Here is a 27,436-nt window from a genome sequence, read left to right on the forward strand (position 1 = left end):
TCAACCTCATCTGTCCTATTTCATTTTGTGATAGAAAGTTTACAAAGTTTACTTGACAGTTGCAATTCTTCCCCTCGTCTTTTTCTCTCTTTATTGTCCCTTGTGGTGTTTCTCAGTTGTTGTTTTTTTTATTTACTTGTTTTTTATCAGAGGAAACAGACTGATGTAATTCTTACAAGCTTTTCTGATCCACACAACTTTAACTGAGTTCACTGGACCTTCACAAATATAGGTCAAAAGGCTGAGGGATGCTTTTTTGTTAAGAATGTGACACGTTACATAGGAGGTACTGATGTCCATTTTTTATGTTGCTTGTTTTGTACTGTTTAAAATATGGAGTTAACGAGGATTCTTTGAAAACCACAAGAAATTGACTATTGCTATTTTACATTGTGTAAAATAGCAATAGTCTCTTCAGAATGACAACAACAGGAAATATTACAAGCTAGTGCATCATAGGGACCCTACTATGTAGGACTCAAGGCACTGTGTTAACCTGTGTAGATCTTTTGTTTGTGATAATTCAGCCAAAGCAGATGATTCAGAGATATCCTTGTATGCAGTCCTCTAAGAAAAGCATATAGAGTGATGATCATTGTGTTATGCATAGTTGGGGACACATGTACATATATACAGTTTACCAGGAAGAGGCAAAATCATATAAATTTAAATATATTAAAAGATGTTATATGTGAAGATAGTGAGCTCTTACATGTGGAGTAATGGCTTCTTGTTTTTAACATTTGGTTGTACTTCTGTACAAAGAAGTTGTTGGGTATGACTCCTGTCTTCTCTGTAGCAGGGGCTAAGCTGAAACATCAACAGCAGCATAAACCAAGAGAAACCCAAAGGACAGGCTATTCCACACAGCCATTCGAAAAGGGATGTTTTCAAAGCACTCTGTGCAGTGCTGACACATTTCAATCAGGTTTAGTTCTGGACTAGGCCACTACAACACCTTAATTCTTTTTCAGCCTTCAGCTTCTTACTGGATCATTTGCCCCATTAACTAAGAGTGCATATGCACAAATTGTGTGTACGATCATCTCATGCACAAATCAGTGATTGCTCAAGTTTGTTGGCTCAGAGTGATGCAGATTTACTTATGTATGCATGGGGAGAAAACCAAAATAGGCCGGTGTACACATATACTAATGGAATACTTATTTCCATCCATTCATCCATCAGTCCATTTTCTGCCACTAATCCAGGTTACGGTCACAAGGGCAGCGGTCTTAAAAGAGAAGCCCAGATTTCCCTCACCTCAGCCACCTCTTCCAGGTCATCCGATGGGACAATGAATCGAACCCAAGCCAGCCAAGAGATGAAATCTCTCCAGTGAGTCCTGGGTCTGCTCTGGGGCCTGATGTCCAGAGCACATTCCCCAGAAGATGTCTAGCAGGCATGCTAATCAATTTCATTCTTTCAGTCACTACTCAAAGCTCATGAAGACAGGTGAGGGTATGAACTCTATGACCTTGGGGTTAATTTGCAGGGATGTACACTTCTGGGATGATTGCAGGATTGTTTTAACACACATCTAAATACTCAATAGTAGCAAACCGATCACTGATTCCATTGCATTTGATTACTTTCACTCTTAATTGCTATTGAATCATGGGATGTACTTAATTTCTCACAGAACTATACATAGATAGACTACTAGGCCAAGTGAAATATTACTGTAGTTTGGCATAAACCCTAAATAAGGCCATACTGCTACAATATGAAGACGTGTGGATCTACAAAACATTATATAACACCTATGAACTATCAAAATACTACAGCTGTCTGAAACTGTCTGAAGCCACTGCCCAAAATCACGTCATTAGAAAGTTACGGAGGTAGGGGAATTCACAAGTACAACTACGTAACATCTACTACTTTCAGATGATGTCTCATCAATCAGAAATTGTGTTTACAATAACAAGCTGACCAATGGCATTGAAATAACTCTCCTCTCATGATGTTATTAGCAGCTCAAATTGGGATTTGGGGTTGAATTCCATGCTTGTTCGCTTTCCCTGTAGCTGCTGAGGGGGATTGAGCACTAATTCCCTCAATCCCTGTTCTCCAAGCTTTTGATATTTTTCTCTCTCCTTGTGTTTTGCTTCATTTTATTTTTGTTTACTCATCTTTATCAAGACAGAGAAGCACTGATGCAATTTTGCTTTTTGATGCAATGAAATGCAGCTTTATGATTCTGCTACTGGATCAATAAAAGGGCATTTTAAAACTCAATTATCTTTTTCCCCCTTTACCCTCTCACACTCACTCATGACTTTGTATCTATCTGGAGCTCATTGCTTTTCCCATCTCTCTGGCTCTGAGCTCGCCCCCACTTTTACTCCACCACTAGCACTACACACACAATTCTCTTATCCTCTGTGATAGTGCTGAGCTCTGGCTTATGTAGTGGAACTTGCAGCAGGATTTTGGATTGTAATGGAGAGGATAGTCCAGATGAAAGGCGGGGAAATGTAGCACTATATAGGCCTTTGCAATTTCTCATTAACCAGACGTTTATATGAAAAGCTGTTTTCATGGTTTTCCAAACACTCAGAAAGGTTTGACATGGGCAATGCACCCACAAGTCCAAAAATGGTATTATGGATAACTGCTGTCTTTAATAATTTTCAGCGTAAAAGCTGTAATTATTTAAATATAAACATTAAAATAACTTGTTAAACAAGTTATTTTTGTTAAACCTATCGCCGAATGGAAGCTTTAAACATCAACAACAAAGACTCCATTCACATATAGGGATTTGATAAAATGGTGGGTTGATATTTTGTGGTTCAACAGAGAAGTTTAGACGTTTCAGCAGATTACAGTGGAACAATCTAAAATCTTCAAAGAATAGAAGGTTTATCAGGTAACTGCAGGGCTTGAAAGAATGACATGCAGAAAAGCAATGTGGATATACTTGGATGTTGCAATAAAGCAGAGGGGTATATCAGGCCAGTGACTGGCAGTGAAGCAGGGGCTGCAGCAATTTACATTTAGAATGCAGTAAGAACAAATGAACAGGAATGCGAATGAAACACCCAGCTCAAGGCAAATGATTGCCTCTGCTAGTAAGTAGCAACAACAGAGATGCAGATAGACATAACATAGCACATAAACTTATAGCGTATTAAAGAGCAGTACACTACATGCAAAAGATGGAAATGAGCAAAAAGCATTGGGTTTTTGATGAGCATATACAGTAGAAATAAGGAAAAAACAGTTTATGTGTCTGTAAAGCAAAGACAAATAAGGTGGAAGGAGATGAGCAAGGGCAGAGAGGTACGGCTACAATGACAATGGGGAGAAAAGATAAGACAGTGCGATTAATAGAGGTGTCTTGGTGGTCTGGCAGTTTTACCGTGTAACAATTAAATTCAGTCAAGAACTTGTGTTGCACATCAACCTTATTTTTCTGTTGCTCTCAAACACCTCACCATAAAAGAGTGATCAGTTAAATAAAGCTAAATCATAATAGTATTTAGAAATGAGGTCAAATGCACATAATGGCAAGGAAGGGGAAACAGTCCAGATTACAGCAAAGCCCTTTAACATATTATGGTAGAAGGAGAACACCAGCAAGGTGCAGTGTTCACCATCTTGACTAAGAAGACTTAAACCAAGTAATCATCTGTTTCAGGAGTCTTTTCATTGAGGTCCCTTTTTGAGAAACAACATTTTTTTTGCTGCTTGTAGAATTAGTAATGTGGCTCAAAATTTCATATTGCTGACCATGACTTCCTTCTTCAGCTGGCAAAAGAAAGTACATACCTCAGTAAGAAGTTTTCTTTCTTTCTTTTTTTTGGTCAAATTCGTCAATACGACTTAAATAGATTTAAATGACCCAAGGATAATGAAACTAATCAAGAAAATTGTAGTTCTTCTTACTACAAGAGACTTTCATGTGGACAACTAAGCCAGATATACTAGTGCTTCAATAAGCAATCAGCTCAGGACAAACACAACAGACCCCATGTCATTTTTTGCTGAATTTTGGCAAACACAACTTTAATAGATTTGCTGAGTCGATCACTGATAATAATAAATAAAACAACATCTGGATTATCAAAATGAGCTTGGTTGGTAGAAGATATAACTATCTATGCAGGGAAGGAAATAATTCTATGGTTGCAAACTGCAGAGGGAAAAGAGCACAAGCTTAGATATGATTGGGGCTGAAAAGGAAAAACAAAGGAAAAAAGAAAGAAGAAAACATAAATAGTCTTCAGAGAAGCATCGAAAAAAGAGAAAATAGTAGAGAAAATAAAATATGATGAAAAACATTCTTCCATCAGGGAAGAATTGTGGGAAACAGTAGAAAAGAGAAAGCAGGAAATATAAAAGAAGAGAAGAAGGAGAAAAGCAAAACAAAATAAAACAACGACAGGCAAACAGATACGATGCACGTGGGAATAATGCATGACAAGATGTTAAAAAAAAGAGATGAGGAGGTGGAAAGACGATAAAAGAGAGAACACAGAATAAGAAAAGAAAGAATCAAGGGATACTGGGAAAAGAGACAAGAAAAATGAGAATGAGATGAGAAGAGGAAGAGAAGATAAGAGGAGGGAAGAGAGGAGCATTTGTTGTTTTTGCTGTGCATGAGTCATCGTCAGATCCTATTATGACTGAAGCAGCATTACTGCTCTCACCCACTGCTAACCTACGGCTACATGCCTTCTACCCCCCACTCCCCCAACCCACCCTACACACACACAAACTCACACAAAGAGACACACACAGGTTGTCTCTGCTATTTATGTGAGGACATCGAAAAATGCCAAGGTAACAGCTTATCTTCTGGGGTCCACAAAAATACATTAACAAGATTACAATTTACAGATACACTGACTGTAAATACGATTAGGACTCATAATACATTGTATTGTTTTACATTTGACACTAAAGTATTTCCCATTACTTGCAATTTGTTTTTGTCAGCCTTGAACCTTACAATTCTATCAGTGCCTTAACCTACACAGTAAAACAATAAAAAACACTATAATATCAAACAGAATTGCCTTGGTGAAAACTATTACCAGTGAAAAATGGTGCAAAAATTGCAGCATTACAATGAATATAATAACAGCTCAATGTACCTGTACAGTAGCATTAATTCAGTGGTTCTTAACCTTGTTGGAGGTACCGAACCCCACCAGTTTCATATGTGCATTCACTGAACCCCTCTTTAGTGAAAAATATTTTTATTTTTTTATTTTTTTCAAATTGAAGACATAGATATGTTTTTTACTGGTGCACAAAATGAGCTGTGCATGTCATGGCGGAGGCTCTGCCGAACCCCTGAGACCAACTCATCGAACCCCTAGGGTTCGATTGAACCCAGGTTAAGAACCACTGCATTAATTAGACTGTAATGTAATGTGCACAGAATTCCCAAAGAAGGAACCTATAGTCTGTATCTTTCAATAGCATTACTGTAAAGAAACATTAGAAAGTCAATGGAAGGTGACATGTTTTCAAAGCACGGTCCACACATGAAGGTGAGTGTACTCATCATAGGCAAACATTCTGAAGTATCTCAATGTAATCTGGCTGTTAGGGTCGCTTCAGCTTTGGCTTGGACACCACAGTATCAGAGAGACAAAGCCAGTCTTGGTCCAGGGAGTGAAGTGCCTTTCCATAAAAGATGGTATAAAAGTAGCATCTTTGGAAGCAAAGGATCCAAAGTTCTTGGAAAGATTATAGTAGTTAAATACTGTACTAGTTCACAGCTGCATCAGATCAAACATTGTTTTTATATTTTTGTTTGTTTTAGCTTCTGCAATATCTAACTTCAAATAACCTATGTTTATATTTTCCCCAAAAAGAGTCATCCTGTGGGTGTGAGTGAAAAAAGACGGTTTTTTTTTTCTGATCATAAAAGAAGTAAGTAGTGTGACCTTGTTATAACTAGGGATGGGTATCATTTAGGTTTTATCCGATACCAGTACCAAACCGGTACATTGAAACGGTGCCGGTGCTTAAACGGTGCTCGAACCGGTACTTAAAGAATGAAGAACACACACTTTGTACAAAAACTTCTCATGTTTAGCTGTTTTTTTGTAAAAAGATAACAATGTTAGCCTTTTCTGCAGCTATAGGGCATATATGGTATCACTCTTGGCAGGAAGTAATGGGAAAACACAAACTTTGTCCAAAAACCTCTCATGTTGAGCTGTTTTCCCACTTTTTCTTTGGTCATTTTAGCTTTTTTGGCCAGGGTGAAGGGAGTATCTGCCATCAAACAAGAAGACAGCCTAATGTAACTACGACGGTGTTTGCTAGTTCACCTTACATGCATTAATGTAATAACGTGGTTAGCCTGCTCAACGTAAATTACACACGAACAACATTAAGCTACTCACGCAGAGAAGAACGGCTGCTGCTGCCATCATCATCCATCATCATTTCTGCTACACTGGCAGGGCTAGGGGCCAGGACTCTACTCTTCGGGTTTTTGGGGGATGTTGCTAACTCCGGGTCGGATAACAGGCACCACACCCGCAGTAGATGCACTCGGTGTGAGGACTCGCAGCAAGCTATCAAATACGGTGCATTTCTCAGCTTTTAAAAAAATGCTATGCGTCACCAGGTGTTTCATCAGATTCGAAGAGTTACCTCCTTTGCACAGTATCACCTTAAAGCACTTTTTGCAGGCTGCTGAGTTTGCATCTTTTGCTGTGAAGTACAGCCAGACTTTTGACAGCTTCGCCTTGGACATTTTTAATCTGTAGCTCTGCTCTAAAAGAACGTACGTACTTGGGCCCGCCTACTACGCTTGCAAAGGTAAAATGATTGGCTAGAATCCAAAGTGTATGACATCTCAGTAAAAAAAAAGCACCGAAATGTGCGCTGCTTTTCGGTCTGGTTACTACCGTTTATGTCAGAATCGGTGCCATCATGGCACCGGATACCGGTACCCATTCCTAGTTATAACTTAAAATTATTTTCTAATTATCTTTTCTAATTAACTAAATACTTTCTGTTTGTAAAACGTAACTACATTATAACCACAATAGTGACAAATCAGATAACCATATAAGAGTCACAATAGTCGAAAGAATACGTGCTACTCAAATATGTAAATAAATAAAAAGATGGACTTGGGTTAAAGGATTGATGATTTCAGTTTCAAATGACCATTTTGTCCTCAAACAATTACAGACAATGTTGTTGTTTCTTGGCACTATATGAATCAAACTGAATTGAAAAATTGCACTGAACTGATTTAAGTGTTCCTTTTTTATCAGTATACTTATTCCCATCTGCACACATTTACATTTTACGGGATCTACCAAGGAGATGCTCTGTCCCCACTGCTGTTCTGCATAGGCCTGAACCCCCTCAGTGAGATCATTAACAAGACTGACTACGGAACGGAGCAGTTGTCAGCCACCTCCTGTACATGGATGACATCAAGCTGTATGCCAAGAGTGAACGAGACATCGATTCACTGATCCACACTACCAGGCTATACAGCAATGACATTGGAATGTCGTTCGGACTGGAGAAGTGTAGTCGGATGGTAACAAAGAGAGGGAAGGTAGTCAGAACTGAGGGGATTGAACTACCAGAAGGCAACATTGCAGACATAGAGGACAGTTACAAGTACCTGGGGATCCCGCAGGCGAATGGGAACAATGAAGAGGCCGCTAGAAAAGCTGCAACCACCAAGTACCTGCAGAGGGTCAGGCAAGTCCTGAGGAGTCAGCTGAATGGTAAGAACAAGATCCGGGCCATCAACACGTACGCCCTGCCCGTGATCAGGTACCCTGCTGGGGTAATAGGCTGGCCAAAGGAGGAGATAGAAGCCACTGACATAAAGACAAGAAAGCTCCTCACCATGCATGGAGGGTTTCACCCCAAGTCCAGCACCCTGAGGCTGTACGCTAAGCGGAAGGAAGGGGGCCGGGGACTGGTGAGTGTCAGCACCACAGTCCAGGATGAGACAACGAACATCCAAGAATACATTGGGAAGATGGCCCCAACTGACCGAGTGCTCAGTGAATACCTCAGGCAGCAGAAACCCAAGAAAGAGGAGGGAGACGAGGAACCATCATGGAAGGACAGGCCCCTGCACGGTATGTACCACCGGCAGATAGAGGAGGTGGCTGATATCCAGAAATCCTACCAGTGGCTGGACAAAGCTGGACTGAAAGACAGCACAGAGGCACTAATCATGGCAGCACAAGAACAAGCTCTGAGTACAAGATCCATAGAGGCTGGGGTCTATCACACCAGGCAAGACCCCAGGTGCAGGCTGTGTAAAGATGCCCCAGAGACAATCCAGCACATAACAGCAGGGTGCAAGATGCTAGCAGGCAAGGCATACATGGAACGCCATAACCAAGTGGCCGGCATAGTGTACAGGAACATCTGTGCTGAGTATAACCTGGAAGTCCCGAGGTCAAAATGGGAGATACCCCCAAGGGTGGTGGAGAATGACCGAGCTAAGATCCTGTGGGACTTCCAGATACAGACGGACAAAATGGTGGTGGCTAACCAACCGGACATAGTGGTGATAGACAAACAGAAGAAGACGGCCGTAGTGATCGATGTAGCGGTTCCGAATGACAGCAATATCAGGAAGAAGGAACACGAGAAGCTGGAGAAATACCAAGGGCTCAGAGAAGAGCTCGAGAGGATGTGGAGGGTGAAGGTAACGGTGGTCCCCGTGGTAATCGGAGCACTAGGTGCGGTGACTCCCAAGCTAGGCGAGTGGCTCCAGCAGATCCCAGGAACAACATCGGAGATCTCTGTCCAGAAGAGCGCAGTCCTGGGGACAGCTAAGATACTGCGCAGGACCCTCAAGCTCCCAGGCCTCTGGTAGAGGACCCGAGCTTGAAGGATAAACCGCCCGCAGGGACGTGCTGGGTGTTTACACATATTATATATATATATATATATATATATATATATATATGTGTTCATAGAATAGGATCCTGCAGCAGCCACCAGGCCCAGGATCCTCCTGCAGCAGCCACCAGGCCCAGGCTCTTCCAGCAGCCACCAGGCCCAGGCTCTTCCAGCAGCCACCAGGCCCAGGCTCTTCCAGCAGCCACCAGGCCCAGGCTCTTCCAGCAGCCACCAGGCCCAGGCTCTTCCAGCAGCCACCAGGCCCAGGATCCTCCAGCAGCCACCAGGCCCAGGATCCTCCAGCAGCCACTAGGCCCAGGATCCTACTGCTCCACCAGGCCCAGGATCCTCCAGCAGCCACTGGGCCCAGGATCCTCCAGCAGCCACCAGGCCCAGGCTCTTCCAGCAGCCACCAGGCCCAGGATCCTACTGCTCCACCAGGCCCAGGCTCTTCCAGCAGCCACCAGGCCCAGGATCCTCCAGCAGCCACCAGGCCCAGGATCCTCCAGCAGCCACTAGGCCCAGGATCCTACTGCTCCACCAGGCCCAGGATCCTCCAGCAGCCACTGGGCCCAGGATCCTCCAGCAGCCACCAGGCCCAGGCTCTTCCAGCAGCCACTAGGCCCAGGATCCTACTGCTCCACCAGGCCCAGGCTCTTCCAGCAGCCACCAGGCCCAGGATCCTCCTGCTCCACCAGGCCCAGGCTCTTCCAGCAGCCACCAGGCCCAGGATCCTCCAGCAGCCACCAGGCCCAGGCTCTTCCAGCAGCCACTAGGCCCAGGATCCTACTGCTCCACCAGGCCCAGGATCCTCCAGCAGCCACTGGGCCCAGGATCCTCTAGCAAGGCACCACCAAGTAAATCAACAGTGACAAGACGGTGAACGGAGCGAGCAAGACAACAAGCAATGGGGCCTAAGAGAACACCGAACGCCGATGAAATTGAGGACATCAAAAAGTCATTGGACTTTCTAACTGAGGAAACATCGGCTATCAAGCTACAACAGAAATATATCCTAGACTTAGTCGAGGAAATAAGGTCGCTACGTAACCAGAATGCAGAGAAGGAGAAACGGATCGTCTATCTGGAGAGCAGGGTCGCGGACCTGGAGCAATATACCAGAATGAACGACGTGATCATCACAGGGCTGTACATAAAACCCCGGTCATATGCTCGGGCTGTGACTGCTGGCAGTAAAGAGGAGCAAGGAGATCTGGATGGGAGCTCTGCGGAGCAACAAGTAGCTGGTTTCTTGCAGTCGAAAGGGATCGACCTGGACTGTAATAACATCGAGGCATGCCACCCCTTGCCCAGGAGAAATGCTAGTGATAAACCAGCTATCATCATAAGATTTGTAAACAGGAAACACAAGAATGCACTGCTGAAGCAGGGGAGGAAACTAAAAGGATCGAACGTCTACATGAATGACCATCTAACCAAATCCAATGCTGACATAGCGAAGAAAGCACGATACCTAAAGAAACTGGGTAAAATTCAGAACACCTGGACTGCAAACTGTAAAATATTTATAAAGCTCAACGGTACACCGGAGGAAGCCAAGGTGCTGGTCATCAAATGCATCCAGGATCTGGAAAAATATTAACAGGTCACTTGACTACAAAGGCAAGGAGCGGGACAAACAATCTACAGTCATCAAAGCAGGTAATAGAAGACAACAACGGAAGCTAAAGCGTAACGTATTCAAGGATGAAACAATCAATTAATTCATTATCTGGGAATTATACATTGCTACCACAAAGGATTGCTAATCAGGAGATAAATTCACCAGTAAACACGGAATACAAAACACACTTCACAGAGCAGGACATTGATCCAGAACTGAACTTTTTTAACATCAAAAATACCTGCTACTATCATACTGAAGAACAATTCAACAAAACTGTCAAGGTCGACGGCAAAATATCTATAATCCACTTTAATAGTAGAAGTTTATATGCAAATTTTCACAAAATAAGGGAATATTTAAGCAAATTTACACATCCATTCAGTGTGATTGCAGTATCTGAAACATGGATTAATAAACAGAAAGGAGAGGACTTTGTAATAGATGGATATGAATTAAATCTTACAAATAGAAAGAATAAGAATGGCGGTGGTGTGGCCTTGTTTGTGGATAAAAATTTAAAATACAAGATGGTAGAAAAAATGACGGTGGCGGTAGATAATATATTAGAGTGTGTAACAATAGAAATTAGTATGGGAAAAGAGAAAAATGTCATTGTAAGCTGTATATATAGAACACCAGGTTCTAATATTGAAATTTTTAAGGAGTGGGTAGATAAAACATTCATTAGGACAAATCAAAAAGTCATGTTCATTTGTGGGGATTTTAACATAGATCTACTAAATCCAAACAAGCAGAGAGCGACAGAGGAATTTATTAATACAATGTATAGCTTGGGACTTTTTCCAGTGATCACTAAGCCCAGCAGGATTACAGCACAGTCGGCAACCCTAATAGACAATATATTTACTAATGAAATAGAAAATAGAACCATAAGTGGTCTCCTAATTAATGACATCAGTGATCATCTACCTGTTTTTATAGTGTATAACAGCAATTACAGGAAGGTTAAACAGCAAAACACAATAAAATACAAACGAGTGAGAACAGAAGAGTCAATAAACGCATTCAAAAGTGATTTACTCAAGCAAGAATGGGAGATGCTGTATAAGGAAAAAAATATTGATAAAGCTTATGAGATTTTTTTAGGAAAATTTAAACTGTTATATAATAGTCATTGCCCAGTAAGGAAATACAGTAAAAAACAAAAATATGCAGAGTGCCCATGGATTACAAAAGGATTGCAAAATGCATGTAAGAAGAAAAATACCTTATACAGAGAATTTATAATGAACAGAAGCACAGAAGCTGAAAATAAATACAAGAAATATAAAAATAAATTAACGAGTATTTTAAGGTCATGTAAAAAGGAATACTATGAAAAATTACTGATTATGAATAAAAATAATATTAAAGGGATCTGGAAAACATTAAATACCATCATCAAAAAGGGCTCGGGGCAGGCAGACTATCCTTCGTATTTCGCAAATAATGATAGAAATATTACTAATATGAGAGATGTGGTAAATGAGTTCAATAAATTCTTTGTAAGTGTTGGGCCAGACTTGGCTGAAACAATTCCTGATATAACAGATTCTGTAGAGAAAGAAACTAGACTCATTGACCGCAATCCTCATTCAATGTTCTTAACGGTGGTGGAAGAAATGGAAATCATTGATATTGTTGGGAAATCACAAACAAAAAACTCTACAGACTCTGACGACATTGATATGGAAATCGTTAAGAGAGTGATAGAGGGCATTTCCAAACCCTTAACACACATTTGCAATTTGTCCTTACAAACTGGTACATTCCCAAAACAAATGAAAACAGCTAAAGTAACACCACTGTTTAAAAATGGTGACAGACACCAATTCACAAATTATAGGCCTGTCTCTCTACTTTCTCAATTTTCAAAAATACTGGAAAAAGTCTTTAGTAATAGACTTGACAAATTTATAGATAAACACAAAATAATAACGGATAGTCAGTATGGTTTCAGATCAAATAGATCAACATCATTGGCATTAATGGAACTGATCGAAAATATCACCAACAATATAGATAAAAGACAATGTATAGTTAGTGTATTCATTGACCTAAAAAAAAGCTTTTGACACAATTAATCATGACATATTACTTGATAAACTGGAGTACTACGGCATTAGAGGAGTGGTGTTAGAATGGGTAAAGAGTTATTTGAGAGACAGGCAGCAATTTGTGAAAATTGGGGAATATCAGTCAGAGTGTATGGACATTGTTTGTGGAGTTCCGCAGGGGTCAGTATTGGGACCAAAGCTGTTTATCCTCTATATCAATGATATATGCAGAACATCAGATATACTACAGTTTATTCTATTTGCAGATGATACAAATATTTTTTGTGCTGGAGAGAACTTACAGCAGCTTTTGGAAATTGTCACACAAGAAATGATTAAACTGAAAACATGGTTTGGTAGAAATAAGCTATCATTAAATTTGGAAAAAACTACATTTATGTTATTCGGCAATTGTAAAAAAGATGCAGGAGCAAAATTATTAGTAAACAATGTTGAAATAGAGCAAGTTTCGGATACAAAATTTCTGGGTGTGATAATAGATAACAAAATCTGCTGGAAACCTCACATAAAGCATATACAAGCCAAACTGTCAAGAAGCATCTCCGTACTAAGTAAAGTTAAATATTTTTTGCCTTCCAAATCACTCCGGGTACTTTATTGTTCACTTATATTGCCATATTTGGAATACTGTGTGGAAATTTGGGGAAACACATATAAAACTGCACTTCAACCAATATGTAAAATTCAAAAAAAAGCAATCAGGATGATTAATAAAGCAGGATTTAGAGACCATACTAACATCATGTTTTTGAAATTAAAAATACTGAAGTTTATGGATCTTATAAAATATAAAACTGCAAAAATTATGTACAAGGCCAGATACAATATGTTACCAGGAAATATACAGAGGATGTTCTATGACAGAGAAGGAGACTATGAATTGAGGGGGAAATTGAATCTAAGGATTCTTAAAGCACGGTCAAAGATTAAAACCTTTTGTGTCACTATTTATGGGGTAAAACTGTGGAATAGTTTTACTATAGATCTACAGCAATGCTCAGGAATTAGTAAGTTCATGAAAATACTTCGAAAACTGATTTTGGAAGAATATGATACCGATAAAGATGATCACCCATTGTATGTATAAAAATATCAAATTATATCCAAATTATATCAGTCACGGTAGCCAAGTTTATATAGGTTCTCCTCGTGTATCGTGTGGAGTATGTGATGATGGGAATTAGGTGAATTATGTGGGATCAATAAGATGTTGAGCAGGGGTAGGAATTAATAAGTATGTTCATACTTCTTCCTACTCCTTTTCAGACCAAACATTGTTACATTATGTCAGACGATTTTGTTTTATTTCATTATATATTTTTTGTTTATCTGAACACATACGTGTGTGTGTGTGTATATCTACATATATATTCGTATCTGTAAATGAAAATATATGTAGTGTGTATATATTGTTTTTTGTTTTATATGTCTGAAACAAATAAAGATACAATACAATACATACTATCAGTCAAACATGGTTTGCACCTTTCTGTATACTCAACACACACTTCAAAGAATAGCCAGCATAGTTTTCAAAGAATTTTTAAGAAAGGCATTCCTCTAACAAGAGCAACACTTGTCCCTAGGGATGGGTATCGTTTAGGTTTTATCCGATACCGGTGCCAAATCGGTACTTTTGAAACGGTGCCGGTGCTCAAATGGTGCTCAAACCGGTGCTTAAAGAATGGAGAACACAAAATTGGTCCAAAAACCTCTCATGTTCAGCTGTTTTTTGTAAAAATATAACAATGTTAGCCTTTTCTGCAGCTATGGGGCATATATGGTATCACTCTTGGCTGGAAGCAGTGCTTAAACAATGAAAAAACACAAACTTTGTCCTAAACCTCTCATGTTTAACTGTTTTCCACTTTTTCTTTGGTCATTTTAGCCTTTTTAGCCAGGGTGAAGGGAGTATCTGCCATCAAACAAGAGGACAGCCGCATGTAGCTATGATGATGTTTGCTAGTTCACCTTACATGCATTAATGTAATAACGTGGTTAGCCTACTCAACGTAAATTAGCTACTCACGCAGAGAAGAACGGCTGCTGCCACCATCATCCGTCATCATTTCTGCTACACTGGCAGGGCTAGGGGCCAGGACTCTCCTCTTCGTGTTTTTGGGGGATGTTGCATAACAGGCAACCCACCCGCAGTAGATGTGCTCGGTGTGAGGTCTCGCAGCAAGCTATCAAATACGGCGCATTTCTGGGCTTTTAAAAAAAACGCTATGCGTCGCCAGGTGTTTCATCGGATTTCAGGTGTTACCTCCTTTGACAGTATCACAGTATCAGCTTAAAGCACTTTTTGCAGGCTGTTGAGTTTGCATATTTTGCTATGAAGTACAGCCAGACTTTTGACCGCTTCGCCTTGGATATTTTTAATCTGTAGCTCTGCTCTAACAGAACGTACGTACCTGGCCCCACCTATTATCCTCGGAAACGTAAAATGATTGGCTAGAATCTAAAGTGTATCACAGTTCAGGAAAAAAAAGCACCGAAATAAAGCACCGAAATGTGCTCTGCTTTTTGGTCTGGTTACTACCGTTTATGTCAGAACCGGTGCCATCATGGCACCGGACACCGGTACCCATCCCTACTTGTCCCCACAGCAAATAGATTTTCTAAATAGATTTTATTGTTGCAAGAGTGCAAGATTTTATTGATAATGATTGATTATTGGTGCAAGAATTAATACAGTTTAATTCTATACATTCTTCAAATGTATAGAACAGGGGTGGGGAACTCCAGGCCTCAAGGGCCGGTGACCTGCAGGTTTTAGATGTGTCCTTGATCCAACATAGCTGATTTAAATGGCTAAATGACCTCCTCAACATGTCTTGAAGTTCTGCAGAGGCCTGGTAATGAACTAATTATTTGATTCAGGTGTGTTGACCCATGGTGATATCTAATACCTGCAGGGCACTGGCAGGGCTGGACTGGGACAAAAAATCGGGCCGGGCATTTTGACTAGAGACCAGCAACCATTATTATAGGAAAAGCCATAAAGCCTTTGAATGAAAACAAACGCTGTTGTGACAGTGATGTACACTGTCTTGTTGGTATATGTATGATGTCTATAGATTTTATAAAAACTGGTTGTAAGATTCAGATAATTACTTATTAAAAGCGAGATATTTTAAATGAGAATAAGAAAGAAAAGTATTTCTTTGTGCCCCCCCTTTCCCTGTTAATGCCCCGCCTGGCCCCCCTGGCAAAACTTTGCCAGATCCGCCCCTGCACAGTTACCAGCTGTCAGCTACATAAAAAAGGATCCTGGTGTTATTTGTCTCTCAGAAACAGTTCATAACTTCCCTTCAACTCATTCATGTCACCTGAAAGGTAAACCTGTTTCTCCATCACCTGTTCAGCTCTGATGATTCAGTAAGGACATCTCCTGGTTTCATCTTCATGTTTCCCTCTCAACAGATAACCAAACCAATATCATGACCAGCAGCTTTTACAGCTGTGGCTCCAGCAAACATCAGCTGATACTAGAAATTAATAAATAAATAAATTCTAACAACAGCTCATCAAGCTTAAACGTGCTGCTGTTGTATAGCGCGACATCCGCTGGTTTCTTCTTTTGGGCGCAAAGTGGGCGATAAACAAACAAGAGAGAAAAGTCAATCAACTGATCATTGATCAGTTTCATGATTGAAGTATAGCAACAGGAGAGAGAGGGGGAGAGAATGAGAGAAGAAGAGGCAGCTGTGCAGCATAAAGACACAGAACAACTCCAGCTTTGTGTCTTTTTCCATTCTAGCTGAAGTATGGGACAAACTGTGTTCATTCTCAGCTCAATACGAAACGCGTGATATTTTCTCTGAATACGGAAAGATTCTGTTTTTTACGGGACGGTTGGCAATTCTACTAACTAACCTTATGAATAAAGTTCACTATCAGTAACATCAAAGCACCCACCCAGAAGTATAGAAACTCTGTCATGCTAGCTAGTGCGCAGTAGTTATTTTTACACATCGTCCAGCATCTGGCCAATCCACCACCTTTCATTGTTTATACTGTTACAAAAAAAAAAAAAAAAAACAACCATCGGCCCATAAAAACGAATAATCACCATCAGCCCGGTATGCCCGATGGCCAGTCCAGCTCTGGGCACCGGCCCTTGAGGCCTGGAGTTCCCATACCGTATGTATATATATATATATAATGTTCTTCCTCTACACCCCCCCAATTTTTGCACATGTCGAGGAGCGTGTCAGGCTATATTTCACTGTGTGTAATACTTGTATAACTATGCATGTGACAAATAAAGAACCTTGAACCACTGGTATAGAAAAATGCCAGTCTGTAATCTTTAACAACCATGATAAACAAACAACTCCAAGATATCTTCTCTTTTTATTCTCAAATGCACTTTTCTGTTGCCTTGTCTTGTATTTTGTGTCTGTTATGGTACATGATTTTAAAGAACAAGCACAATAATTTTCATCTATATCTTTGACATAATGTACAGATGAAACAGCGTTCTTCCTTTGTCTGCATGCTATCCTCAGTGTTGGGAAGGTTACTTTTAAAATGTACTCAATGAGAGTAACGTATTCTGAATACTTTGGATTACTTAATATATTATCATACTTTTTTACAACTACATAAATGAACTATTGCTGTGTGATTTATTACTATTACTGAAGGTTATTCGCCATACCATTTTTAATCTTAATATAAAATGAGTAACAGTAGGGTGGACATTAGGTAAAGCTGCACTTTTTCCAGCAATCTCGTATTGAAAACTATTCTGCACGTATATAAAATGAACCATAGTAAAGGGACCTCTGGCTAATACATCGGGCTCGTGTCGGGCTCGTAACCGAAAATTAGCTTTACTTTGTAGTCTGGGTCAACTTTGCTAGCGAGAGACAGAGAGAGGCGTTGAAAGACTGCTCCATTGGAACTTATTGTTTCGGAGTGTGGGATTATAATACTATCTTATGCCATGTTATACCCCTAATTAAAGATTGTGAAATTATTATGTAGTTTTAGTTTGTAGTATTCTCCTGAATTAGAAGAAGGTGATAACTATTACAGTTATTAAACTGATTTGTATTACATTAGACTGCTGATTCGAGTTATAAGAAATACTGTTTTCAGAGAGTCAGGACCTTGCTTTTTCTGATAGTAGAGGAGACAGAGAGCACATTCCACAGGAGACTTCACCCCCACCGTATGTTGAAGGCAGACAAAATATGGAGCCAAGGCTATAAGTCAGGCTCGCTAGGAGAATGTGAATGTTTAGGTTTTTACGACTAGGTGGGGGCCACTAGAGGCTATAAGAGTTTGAGTAATCCTACACCAGTTTGAGATTTGCTGTGACCCTCTGCATGCATGTCTCCCCATCCGGATGGTTTATGCTCATAAAGTGTTGAATTGTATGGAATAAAAGATTGTTGATTGAGCATTTATATACCAAGTATTGTCCTTCCTTCAGCCCAAAGATAGAAAGAATTGGGAGAATTTAACAGGAGGAAAACACGAACACAGTGTACAGTCGAGTCTTAATAGCTTACTTACAACTGGGCTCGTCAGGCACTCTTTTTGGCTGAAGTGGTTATTATTATATTTACATGCTTCCAGCTCCCGTTTCTGCTTGGTGACAACTCGTACTTTACTACTCTCCTTTTTCTCCCATTCTCCCTGCAGCATGGACTACACTGTCCATGAGGCTACATTCTTTAGGGGTATGCCTGTAACACTCTGCCTATTGCCTTCATATTAAATCAAATATTTCTTCACGTCATTTTGAGACGCGAGATTGAGACACAGACATTAGAGCCTCTTAATGCGTGTTGTGTTTGGGTTTCCACCGGCGTGAAATTACAAAAAATAGAGAGGGCATAGCCTAACATATGAAACAGGAAAATACCGCCATGTAATCCATTTATTTCAACAAAGTAACTGTATTCTGAATACCACCTTTTTAAATGGTAACTGTAGCGGAATACAGTTACTCATAGTTTGTATTTTAACTACGTAACAGCGGTACATGTATTCCATTACTCCCCAACGCTGGCTATCCTGTCACTGAGCACTTGTTACAATGGGTGAATAGTTATAAGGTCTTAATAAACAGGCTTAAGTGTTCAGTGATGGACATATAACATGTATGTATGTCAATTACTGAAGGTAACACAGTTGCGCAAATGCAGAATTAGGGTTTCTATTCAGTTCAAACCTACAAAGGTGAATTTATATAGGCGCCTGGATGAGAAACAATGTCCCCCTTTAACCCAGTGGAAAACAGCCAAAATGAAAATGTGGAATAATAAAAGGTAAAAGAAAGAGTTCAGCAACAAGTAGCTACTAGTGTTGAGGGCGACCGTGGCTCAGGGGGTTGGGAAGCGTATCTGTAACCGGAAGGTCGCCGGTTCGATTCCCGGGCTCTCTGTCCTGGTCGTTGTGTTCTTGGGCAAGACACTTTACCTTACTGCCTTCTGGTGAGGGGCCGATGGCGCGATATGGCAGCCTCGCTTCTGTCAGTCTGCCCCAGGGCAGCTGTGGCTACAACTGTAGCTTGCCTCCACCAGTGTGTGAATGTGAGAGTGAATGAATAATGGAATTGTAAAGCGCTTTGGGTGCCTTGAAAAGCGCTATATAAATCCAATCCATTATTATTGATAATTACATTTCTATCAGCATACAGATGAATTATCTTATGAAGCAAAACAGTTGAATCACAAATCATGCTACATTAGCCATCTACAATTTCCAGTTAGCAATTAAGTAGTTACCCTATTATCAAATGTTCAGCTGTTTGAAGCGTCATGTAGTATTAAGTGCTGTTACATCTGTCAAAACTAAATAAATAAATAAATGAAAGTTATAATTAAATGCAAAAAATAAAGCAAAAAAACTTAAGCCTTACTCTGAACCATTAGATTTGTGGTGGGTACTACTTTTTTCCCCCATCTATAGTTTCATTTGGTAATTTCTACCAATATCTATAAATAAACATGCATGTCCATAATGTTAAGTGTTACTAGCACTTTCAGTGTCCATAGTGTACCATCTGACACATGCCAGTCTTTTTTTCCCTTATCTATCTCCTCCTCTTACATCCTGAGCTCCTTCTTTGCATGCCCCCTCAACTCCCCACCCATCAGTGATAACACAACTTAGCCTTATTAAAAGGCTTTTTGGGAGGTTGGAGCTCAATCACCAGCTCACAGTTTATTACACATTCACACACACAGTGGCAGGCTTGCTCTCCACTAACCAGCACATTATTTGATCTTTTAGTCTCCTGATGAATGGGATCTCTTCCTTCAAACGATAAGCACTAGAAACCAGCCCTCTATCTTTCTCCTTGATGCTCTCCTCTGTTTTTATCCATTTCTTTCTTACAACATTCTCTGTCAGGTCTCTCTCTCTGTCTCTCTCTCTCTCTCTTTCTCTCTCTCCCTCTCTGACTCTCCTTTCATTTGGCTCTTTGTACCTTTCCTTCTCTTTGAGTCCTTCCCTCCATCTTTCATGCAGATCACAATCGCCATTATTATTTGAACCCTTAAATTTCTCCCCATCTCTGGCATGATGGATGGGTGTTGCATGCACAAACACTGCCCCCCTCTTTTCTCTCTACGGCACACACAAAAACACACACTCATACATGCTGACAGGCTTGCTTATCCATAATCTGTCCTTCTGCAGGGGAATGAGATGTTTTGATCAAACAGTTGTTACATGGTGGTGGGGAAGCTACTTATAAATGCATTACACAGTGGTCATTTCCTTTTAACTGCACAAAACACATGCACTCACACTCTTAAACCCACACAATGCAACACAATGGTTTATCCGAAAAAAGAAGTTACTGACTCCTTTCTATTTTTCCAACAACGCTTCTTGAACGTGAAGGGACTTATTTCAGTATAAATAAGTATAAATGCCTGTGAGACTTTTAATAGTTTTTATGCAGCCTGCTGATTTGAAATGATCATTAGTGAAACTGAAATATACATAAAAACATAAATGCGGCTGACAGCGGAAAATGACCTGACTGCTGAACCCTCTTGGATATGCCAGTTAATGTGAGCAAATGGTGATTTCTATGCATTCTAGCCCATGTTATTGATTCAGAAATTGCATACAGATTGTTTATGTACTGGAAAATACTACCATAGCAACACTTTCTGTCATCAGTCTCAGTAATGTAAACTCACTCTCATGTTCAAAAACCAGCTTCAGATGATGTGAGCTTTGCACTATGGCACATTGTCCTTCTGGAAACATTCATCGGGAAATGGGTATAAAGGGGTGGAGATGGTCATCAGCAATGTTCAGGTAGGCTGTATGGGTTAAACCAGCGGTTCCCAAACTTATTTTGCTAGGCCCCCCTTTGTTTTACAAGAAAAATGTTCAATGTGGGCGCCCCGTGCTAGCAGTGTCCAAGCGGGTTTTTTTGGGGTTTTTTTTTCCTTTTCACCCCCCCCCCATCCCTGCAATGACCCTGCCCCCCCCCCCCCCCCCCTTCCAGGGGGTGGGCCCCACACTTTGGGAACCTCTGGGTTAAACAATGCTAAGGGGTCCAAAGTATGCAAAACAAAATCCCCTACACCATTAGACCACCTCCACCAGCCTGTACCATTGATACATGAAAAGGTGGATTCATACTTTTATGTTTAGGTTTTATATGTATGTCAAATTCTGACCCAACCAGTCACATTGTCACACCAGAAATTAAACCCATGCAAGTTGCAATCTCAGTTTCCTGTTCAGGAGTGGCACCTGGTGCAGCCCTTCTGCTTTAAGGCTCAGCAAGTCATTCATTCAGAGATGCTCTTCTGCATACCTTGATCATGACAAGATGTTTTGTTTTGTTTTTCTTGTTAGCGTTACTTTCTTTTCTTTGCTCAAAGTTGTCTGGCCATTCTCTCCTGACCTCTGGCATCAACAAAGCATTTTTGTCTAGAGAACTGCCGCTCAAAAATACTGTCTCTTTTTCAGATGATTCTCTGTAAACCCTAGAGATGGTTGTGTGGGAAAATCCCAACAGATCAGCAGTTTCTGAAATACTTAGACCAGCTCCGTCTGACACCCTCAAAGTCACTTAAATTCCCTTTCTTCCCCCATTCTGTTTGAACTTCAGCACATCTTCTTGTCTGTTCAGGCCTACAGCTTTGTATGCATCTCTGAAAGACGACCTGATTGTGGCATATTTTACTTGTGTCCTGTTTGGACTATATCTTTGAAAGTGTTAATGTTATTTTGCCTTTTTGATATCTGCCCTTTATCAAGTAGATTTTTACCTGGCACATTTTGTCAACCCCCATATCTCATTCCCTCCCTCTAATATAACAAAATAAAATAAAACATTGAAGGCTGGTACAATAAGGGGCCTCAAACAGCCATTCATAGATCCATAAGGCACTTATCAATGAACAACAGTGTCACCAGCATACTAATGTAAAAGCTGCATCTCCTGCCCAATAAACACTAAGAGCACACAGCATTCTTCCACTATCTCCCTCCGTCCCTTGCACTTCTCTTTCACACACATCATAAACAAACACCGTCTTGCTCTGTGTTGCCCCATATTTCTTTTTCCTCACACTAATCTTGAAAAAACTCCACCTTTTTTCACTTGGTCTCTGTCTCACACCCATACAGTAAATAAAACCTTACACCCAACACAAACATAGGCACATACACACAAACTCTGGCATCTGTCCTGCCCATAAATTCTCACTTAGCTGTCCACTACCTCTCTTTCTTGCACTCACAAGTATGGGTTAAGTAAACAAGTAGAGGAGTCTCAAGAAAGCAAAAACAAAAAACACGTGTGCGAGGTTAGATGGTACATGGTCTGCTAGCACTCTTTAGGCACTTGCACACTTTCTGCAACTGTGATAGAATACATTAATGTCACTGTTCCATTAAAGGGATCAGACACAAAAATGTCTTCTGTGATTGCTAAACATGTAATCTTGAAAAAAAAAAAAAGAGCTAAGCAGACCACTACAAGAGCCTTAACTTTTTGTAAACTGGTTTTCAAAAAAGACCACATTAATAAAGTTGGCTTACAGTTTTTAAATTCACCCCAAAGATGCTGGATGTTTTCCAATTTTTTATGAACCTGACTTCAGGCAAGGGGGGATTTCTCATGTTGACACAAGAAACAGCCTGTTTAAAGTTAGAAGCTCCCTGGTGCTTAAAATTCGATTTTATGCTGCAGATTACTTTTTATTGGGAAAGATAAAACCATGAGGTCACACACATACAACTGACCATCCTGTTATGCACACACACCAGCATACGTACACGCACACACACACACACACACACACACACACAATATAATGGTATGTAACACTGAATTTTAATCCAAGTCAAATATGTGTCTTATTTAAAATAATACGCTAACAATATTAGCGTGTGTGTGTGTGTGTGTCTGTAAACACAAAAATGCCCAGAAAAGGGATGCAGAACATCTTTCTCTCTCTCTCTCATTCCACTGTCAGCACCATTCTGTCTCTATGTCACATGCAACATATACTTTCTCATCTGCGCGCATTCACTTCTTAGCTACATCACGCACGTGCACATTCTAGCTGACCAACATCATCACTGTCTGCCTTCTCCTGTGTTCATGCTGCAGGACCAGCACACTGCCTCTATGTGTTTGCGTGTCTGTGGGTCTCTCTCACTCGATTTCCCTCTATCTCTCTCTCACACACACACATAAATGCGCACTAACACGCGCCCTGACCTGCCAGCATCAGTAGCCTCGCGCAATGTCTGCTGAAACGGCGGAACAAACCCGTGGTGACACGTGTGCGCACAGCGCGCAGCTCTAGCAGCCCGAGCGTATCCATGCACACACACACGCGCACACACAGTTAGTGAAGCTGCAGGTGCTTCTCAATCAACCCACAAAACGCAAACAACACACACACACACACACACACACACACACACACACACACACTTCCAGTGATCCAGAAAAATCAGAGCACATGAAGCAGAAATCATAAAGATTCAAAGTGTCTCCAGAACCCAACTGCTCATATTTCAGCCCCAATTTAAACAGCAGGAAATCGTGCTGCCCGTGCGCAAACACACACACGCCCGCGCACTTGCTAGTGCAAACACACGCACACAGCAATTTGTTTTGTCTTCCTACCTTCCTCGTGCATCCGCTGCAGACAGAAAGTAAGGTTCCGCCGCCAACCCGGCATGGTGATGAGGAAGAGAGGTCTGGATAATGAAGAGGATGATGGTGATAATAATGAAGAGGAATGATGATGGGGGCAGTAGATCCTGTCCGGTGGAGGTGAGGGCAAGCAGTTAAGAGCAGCCACTGGCAATGTAGCGCTTTCCTCTTCCTTCTTGTTCTCTTCCCCCTTTCCTCTTCTTCTCCTACTTTCTCCTCTTATGTTTTCCCTCTTGTCTGACTGCCTGTAAACGGCGAGTAGCTGCAGCTCTCCCCGCAACGACCCCTCTGACAGTCCGTGTGACAGTCGGTCCCGCTGCGGCACCAGTGGTCTTTCTCTCTCTCTCTCTCTCTCTCATTCACTCTCACTCGGTTAATAGACTCCATTCACTCATCGCTTTAGTTCTTTCCTTATCTACTCCAAATGTGTCCTTGCTGTCTCCCCCTTTCTTTAATTTCACTGCCATCCTCTTTCTTGTTTCTCTCTTACTTGTTACTTTTCATATCAAAGGTTTGTATTTCCCCTCTTTGCTCACAAAGGAAAGAAAAAACATTTCCCCCTAGCAATTTACATAAAAGAAATAAATGAAATAATAAAATAGAAAAGTGGCTTTGATCACCATTTACCAAGTACTTTTTCAGTTTACATATACCAAAGCTGTACACTTTTATCTATATTGAGACTTTATGTATGTAAATACACATCTAAGCTCACACTGACCCTTAAAAGGAGCAGATGCTGATAGTTCAGTCATTAACTCATTCTGTGACTCCAAATTTTAAATGTTAAACCCATGTAAATGAAGCAATTCAGGAATAGGGAACATCATATAAGTGGATATAAAAGGCAGAGTTGAATTTCACACTCTATGCTTACGCAGTAGGTTTAAATTGTTGTAAATAGACTCAGGCTGAAATGGGGTGGAGCTACAGTATGCTGATAATTATGCGGATCTTCTGAGTTATTGTAAGGTTTTTTTGGCAACCATGGAGAGAAGTTGTGCTTCTCCTCTGCATCTGAATTTAAATCCCCTTCTCTACATGAAACAAGTATGTTCCATTTGCAAGACCATATGAATAAAACAAATTAGCAGCATTCTGACTCAGCAACTGCATTAATGTGGAAAAACAATAGCAGAACACAAATGCCTTTTCCGCTGCACTTAATTCTCTTCTCCTTTTAGTGAAAACGTCAAACTGCTGTTTACGGACTCCTGACATTTATGAAGTTCAAAAACATATAAATTGTAGAGAAAAACATTTTTGAAAACAAAATGAATTATGAAAACCATACATAGAAGAACAAATGCCTGATAAAAATCTAATTATCCCTCTCAGGCTCAAATTAAGTTTTTGTTGCTAATGCACAAAAGAATACCTGCAGTGGTACAGTGGGGCAAAAAAGTATTTAGTCAGCCACCGATTGTGCAAGTTCCCCCACTTAAAATGATGACAGAGGTCAGTAATTTGCACCAGAGGTACACTTCAACTGTGAGAGACAGAATGTGAAAAAAAAAATCCATGAATTCACATGGTAGGATTTGTAAAGAATTTATTCATAAATTAGGGTGGAAAATAAGTATTTGGTCACCTCAAACAAGGAAAATCTCTGGCTCTCACAGACCTGTAACGTCTTCTGTAAGAAGCTTTTCTGTCCCCCACTCGTTACCTGTAAGAATGGCACCTGTTTGAACTCATCATCTGTATAAAAGACACCTGTCCACAGCCTCAAACAGTCAGACTCCAAACTCCGCCATGGCCAAGACCAAAGAGCTTTCGAAGGACACCAGGAAAAGTATTGTAGACCTGCACCAGACTGGGAAGAGTGAATCTACAATAGGCAAGCAGCTTGGTGTGAAAAAATCAACTGTGGGAGTAATCATCAGAAAATGGAAGACATACAAGACCACTGATAATCTCCCTCGATCTGGGGCTCCACGCAAGATCTCATCCCGTGGGGTCAAAATGATCATGAGAACGGTGAGCAAAGATCCCAGAACCACACGGGGGGACCTGGTGAATGACCTGCAGAGAGCTGGGACCAAAGTAACAAAGGTCACCAACACACTACAACGGCAGGGAATCAAATCCCGCAGTGCCAGACGTGTTCCGCTGCTGAAGCCAGTGCATGTCCAGGCCCGTCTGAAGTTTGCCAGAGAGCACATGGATGATACAGCAGAGGATTGGGAGAATGTCATGTGGTCAGATGAAACCAAAGTAGAACTTTTTGGTATAAACTCAACTCGTCGTGTTTGGAGGACGAAGAATACTGAGTTGCATCCCAAGAACACCATACCTACTGTGAAGCATGGGGGTGGAAACATCATGCTATGGGGCTGTTTTTCTGCCAAGGGGACAGGACGACTGATCCGTGTTAAGGACAGAATGAATGGGGCCATGTATCGTGAGATTTTGAGCCAAAACCTCCTTCCATCAGTGAGAACTTTGAAGATGAAACGAGGCTGGGTCTTCCAACATGACAATGATCCAAAACACACCGCCCGGGCAACAAAGGAGTGGCTCCGTAAGAAGCATTTGAAAGTCCTGGAGTGGCCTAGCCAGTCTCCAGACCTCAACCCCATAGAAAATCTGTGGCGGGAGTTGAAAGTCTGTTGCTCGGCGACAGCCCCAAAACATCACTGCTCTCGAGAAGATCTGCATGGAGGAATGGGCCAAAATACCAGCTACTGTGTGTGCAAACCTGGTAAAGACCTATAGTAAACGTTTGACCTCTGTTATTGCCAACAAAGGTTATGTTACAAAGTATTGAGTTGTATTTTTGTTATTGACCAAATACTTATTTTCCACCCTGATTTACGAATAAATTCTTTACAAATCCTACCATGTGGATTCATGGATTTTTTTTTCACATTCTGTCTCTCACAGTTGAAGTGTACCTCTGGTGCAAATTACTGACCTCCGTCATCATTTTAGGTGGGGGAACTTGCACAATCGGTGGCTGACTAAATACTTTTTTGCCCCACTGTACTTCTGAGTAAAAAAAACTTTTACTTGTTGCAAATCTGCAACGCCTGCCTTGAGAGGGTTAAGACCAAACTGTATAAGTTAAAAATTAGAATGACATTAATTCCAACATAACACATAACTACAGCTGACATTGTCTGCAAGTCATTGTGTAAAAGTGCCATCATGAGAAATAGCCAGGACAGTGGGTTATTATGTTCTTAAATGAACTCTGGGGTGTGGATTACATAAAGGGAACACTAAGTAAAGAAAAAACTGTCATCTGCATTAAATTGGTTCATTTTAAATGGGTTGTACTGGTCATTCCCAAATGAGCTCAACAGCAAATGTTTGCCAATACTGTTTCAAAAGTTTTTCATGCAGTTATAATGCATTAGCTTAATAACCCAAGTTTACACCACCACGTTGGTAGGCAAGATAGTAGAATTTCTAAAACCAGGAAACCATCAGTTTTGTTTTTCTAATAAAACAAATTAGGACTAATTAGAACTTTACTGGACTAAGTCATGTTTTATAATCTTGCTTTTGCTTTTTTCGGTTTTCATGTTTTCTTCCTTTTGTTTTTTGTAATGTCGATGTGTTTATCACATATTCTACTTTAAGAGATGCTGGTAGCCTTTGAGCAATGTAGCACAGCTTCTAAAACTTCCACAAAATCCCAATTCAAAAGCACAAGAGTTGTACTTCAGAATTTTATGGAATCTACAAACTGGCAAGCAT

The 27,436-nt window shown here is 40.7% G+C and overlaps 2 protein-coding genes across 2 annotated transcripts in view; one reads left to right on the forward strand and one right to left on the reverse strand.

Moving 5' to 3' along the window:
* grip2b (glutamate receptor interacting protein 2b) overlaps positions 1–24,079 on the reverse strand; it is a 287,364-nt gene extending 263,285 nt beyond the window's left edge. The window contains exon 1 of the mRNA XM_085274681.1: positions 23,702–24,079. Coding sequence (XP_085130807.1) covers positions 23,702–23,756 — 55 coding nt within the window. The 5' untranslated portion in view covers positions 23,757–24,079. The remainder of the gene's footprint in view (positions 1–23,701) is intronic.
* On the forward strand, positions 9,572–11,626 carry LOC146574772 (uncharacterized). Its single transcript, XM_085274677.1, has one exon. The coding sequence runs from the start codon at positions 9,770–9,772 to the stop codon at positions 10,463–10,465; it is 696 nt and encodes a 231-aa protein (XP_085130803.1). The 5' UTR covers positions 9,572–9,769; the 3' UTR covers positions 10,466–11,626.
* Positions 24,080–27,436: the final 3,357 nt, after the last annotated feature.

Source organism: Mchenga conophoros, linkage group LG5, assembly GCF_057382185.1.
Source record: "Mchenga conophoros isolate Kocher_MC1m ecotype Shallow Benthic linkage group LG5, M_conophoros_male_GT1.1, whole genome shotgun sequence".
Classification (NCBI taxonomy): Eukaryota; Metazoa; Chordata; class Actinopteri; order Cichliformes; family Cichlidae; genus Mchenga; species Mchenga conophoros.

What these genes read in the sequence shown, in the direction of transcription:
- LOC146574772 (XM_085274677.1), top strand. Translation starts at nt 9,770, where the DNA reads ATGGGGCCTAAGAGAACACCGAACGCCGATGAAATTGAGGACATCAAA.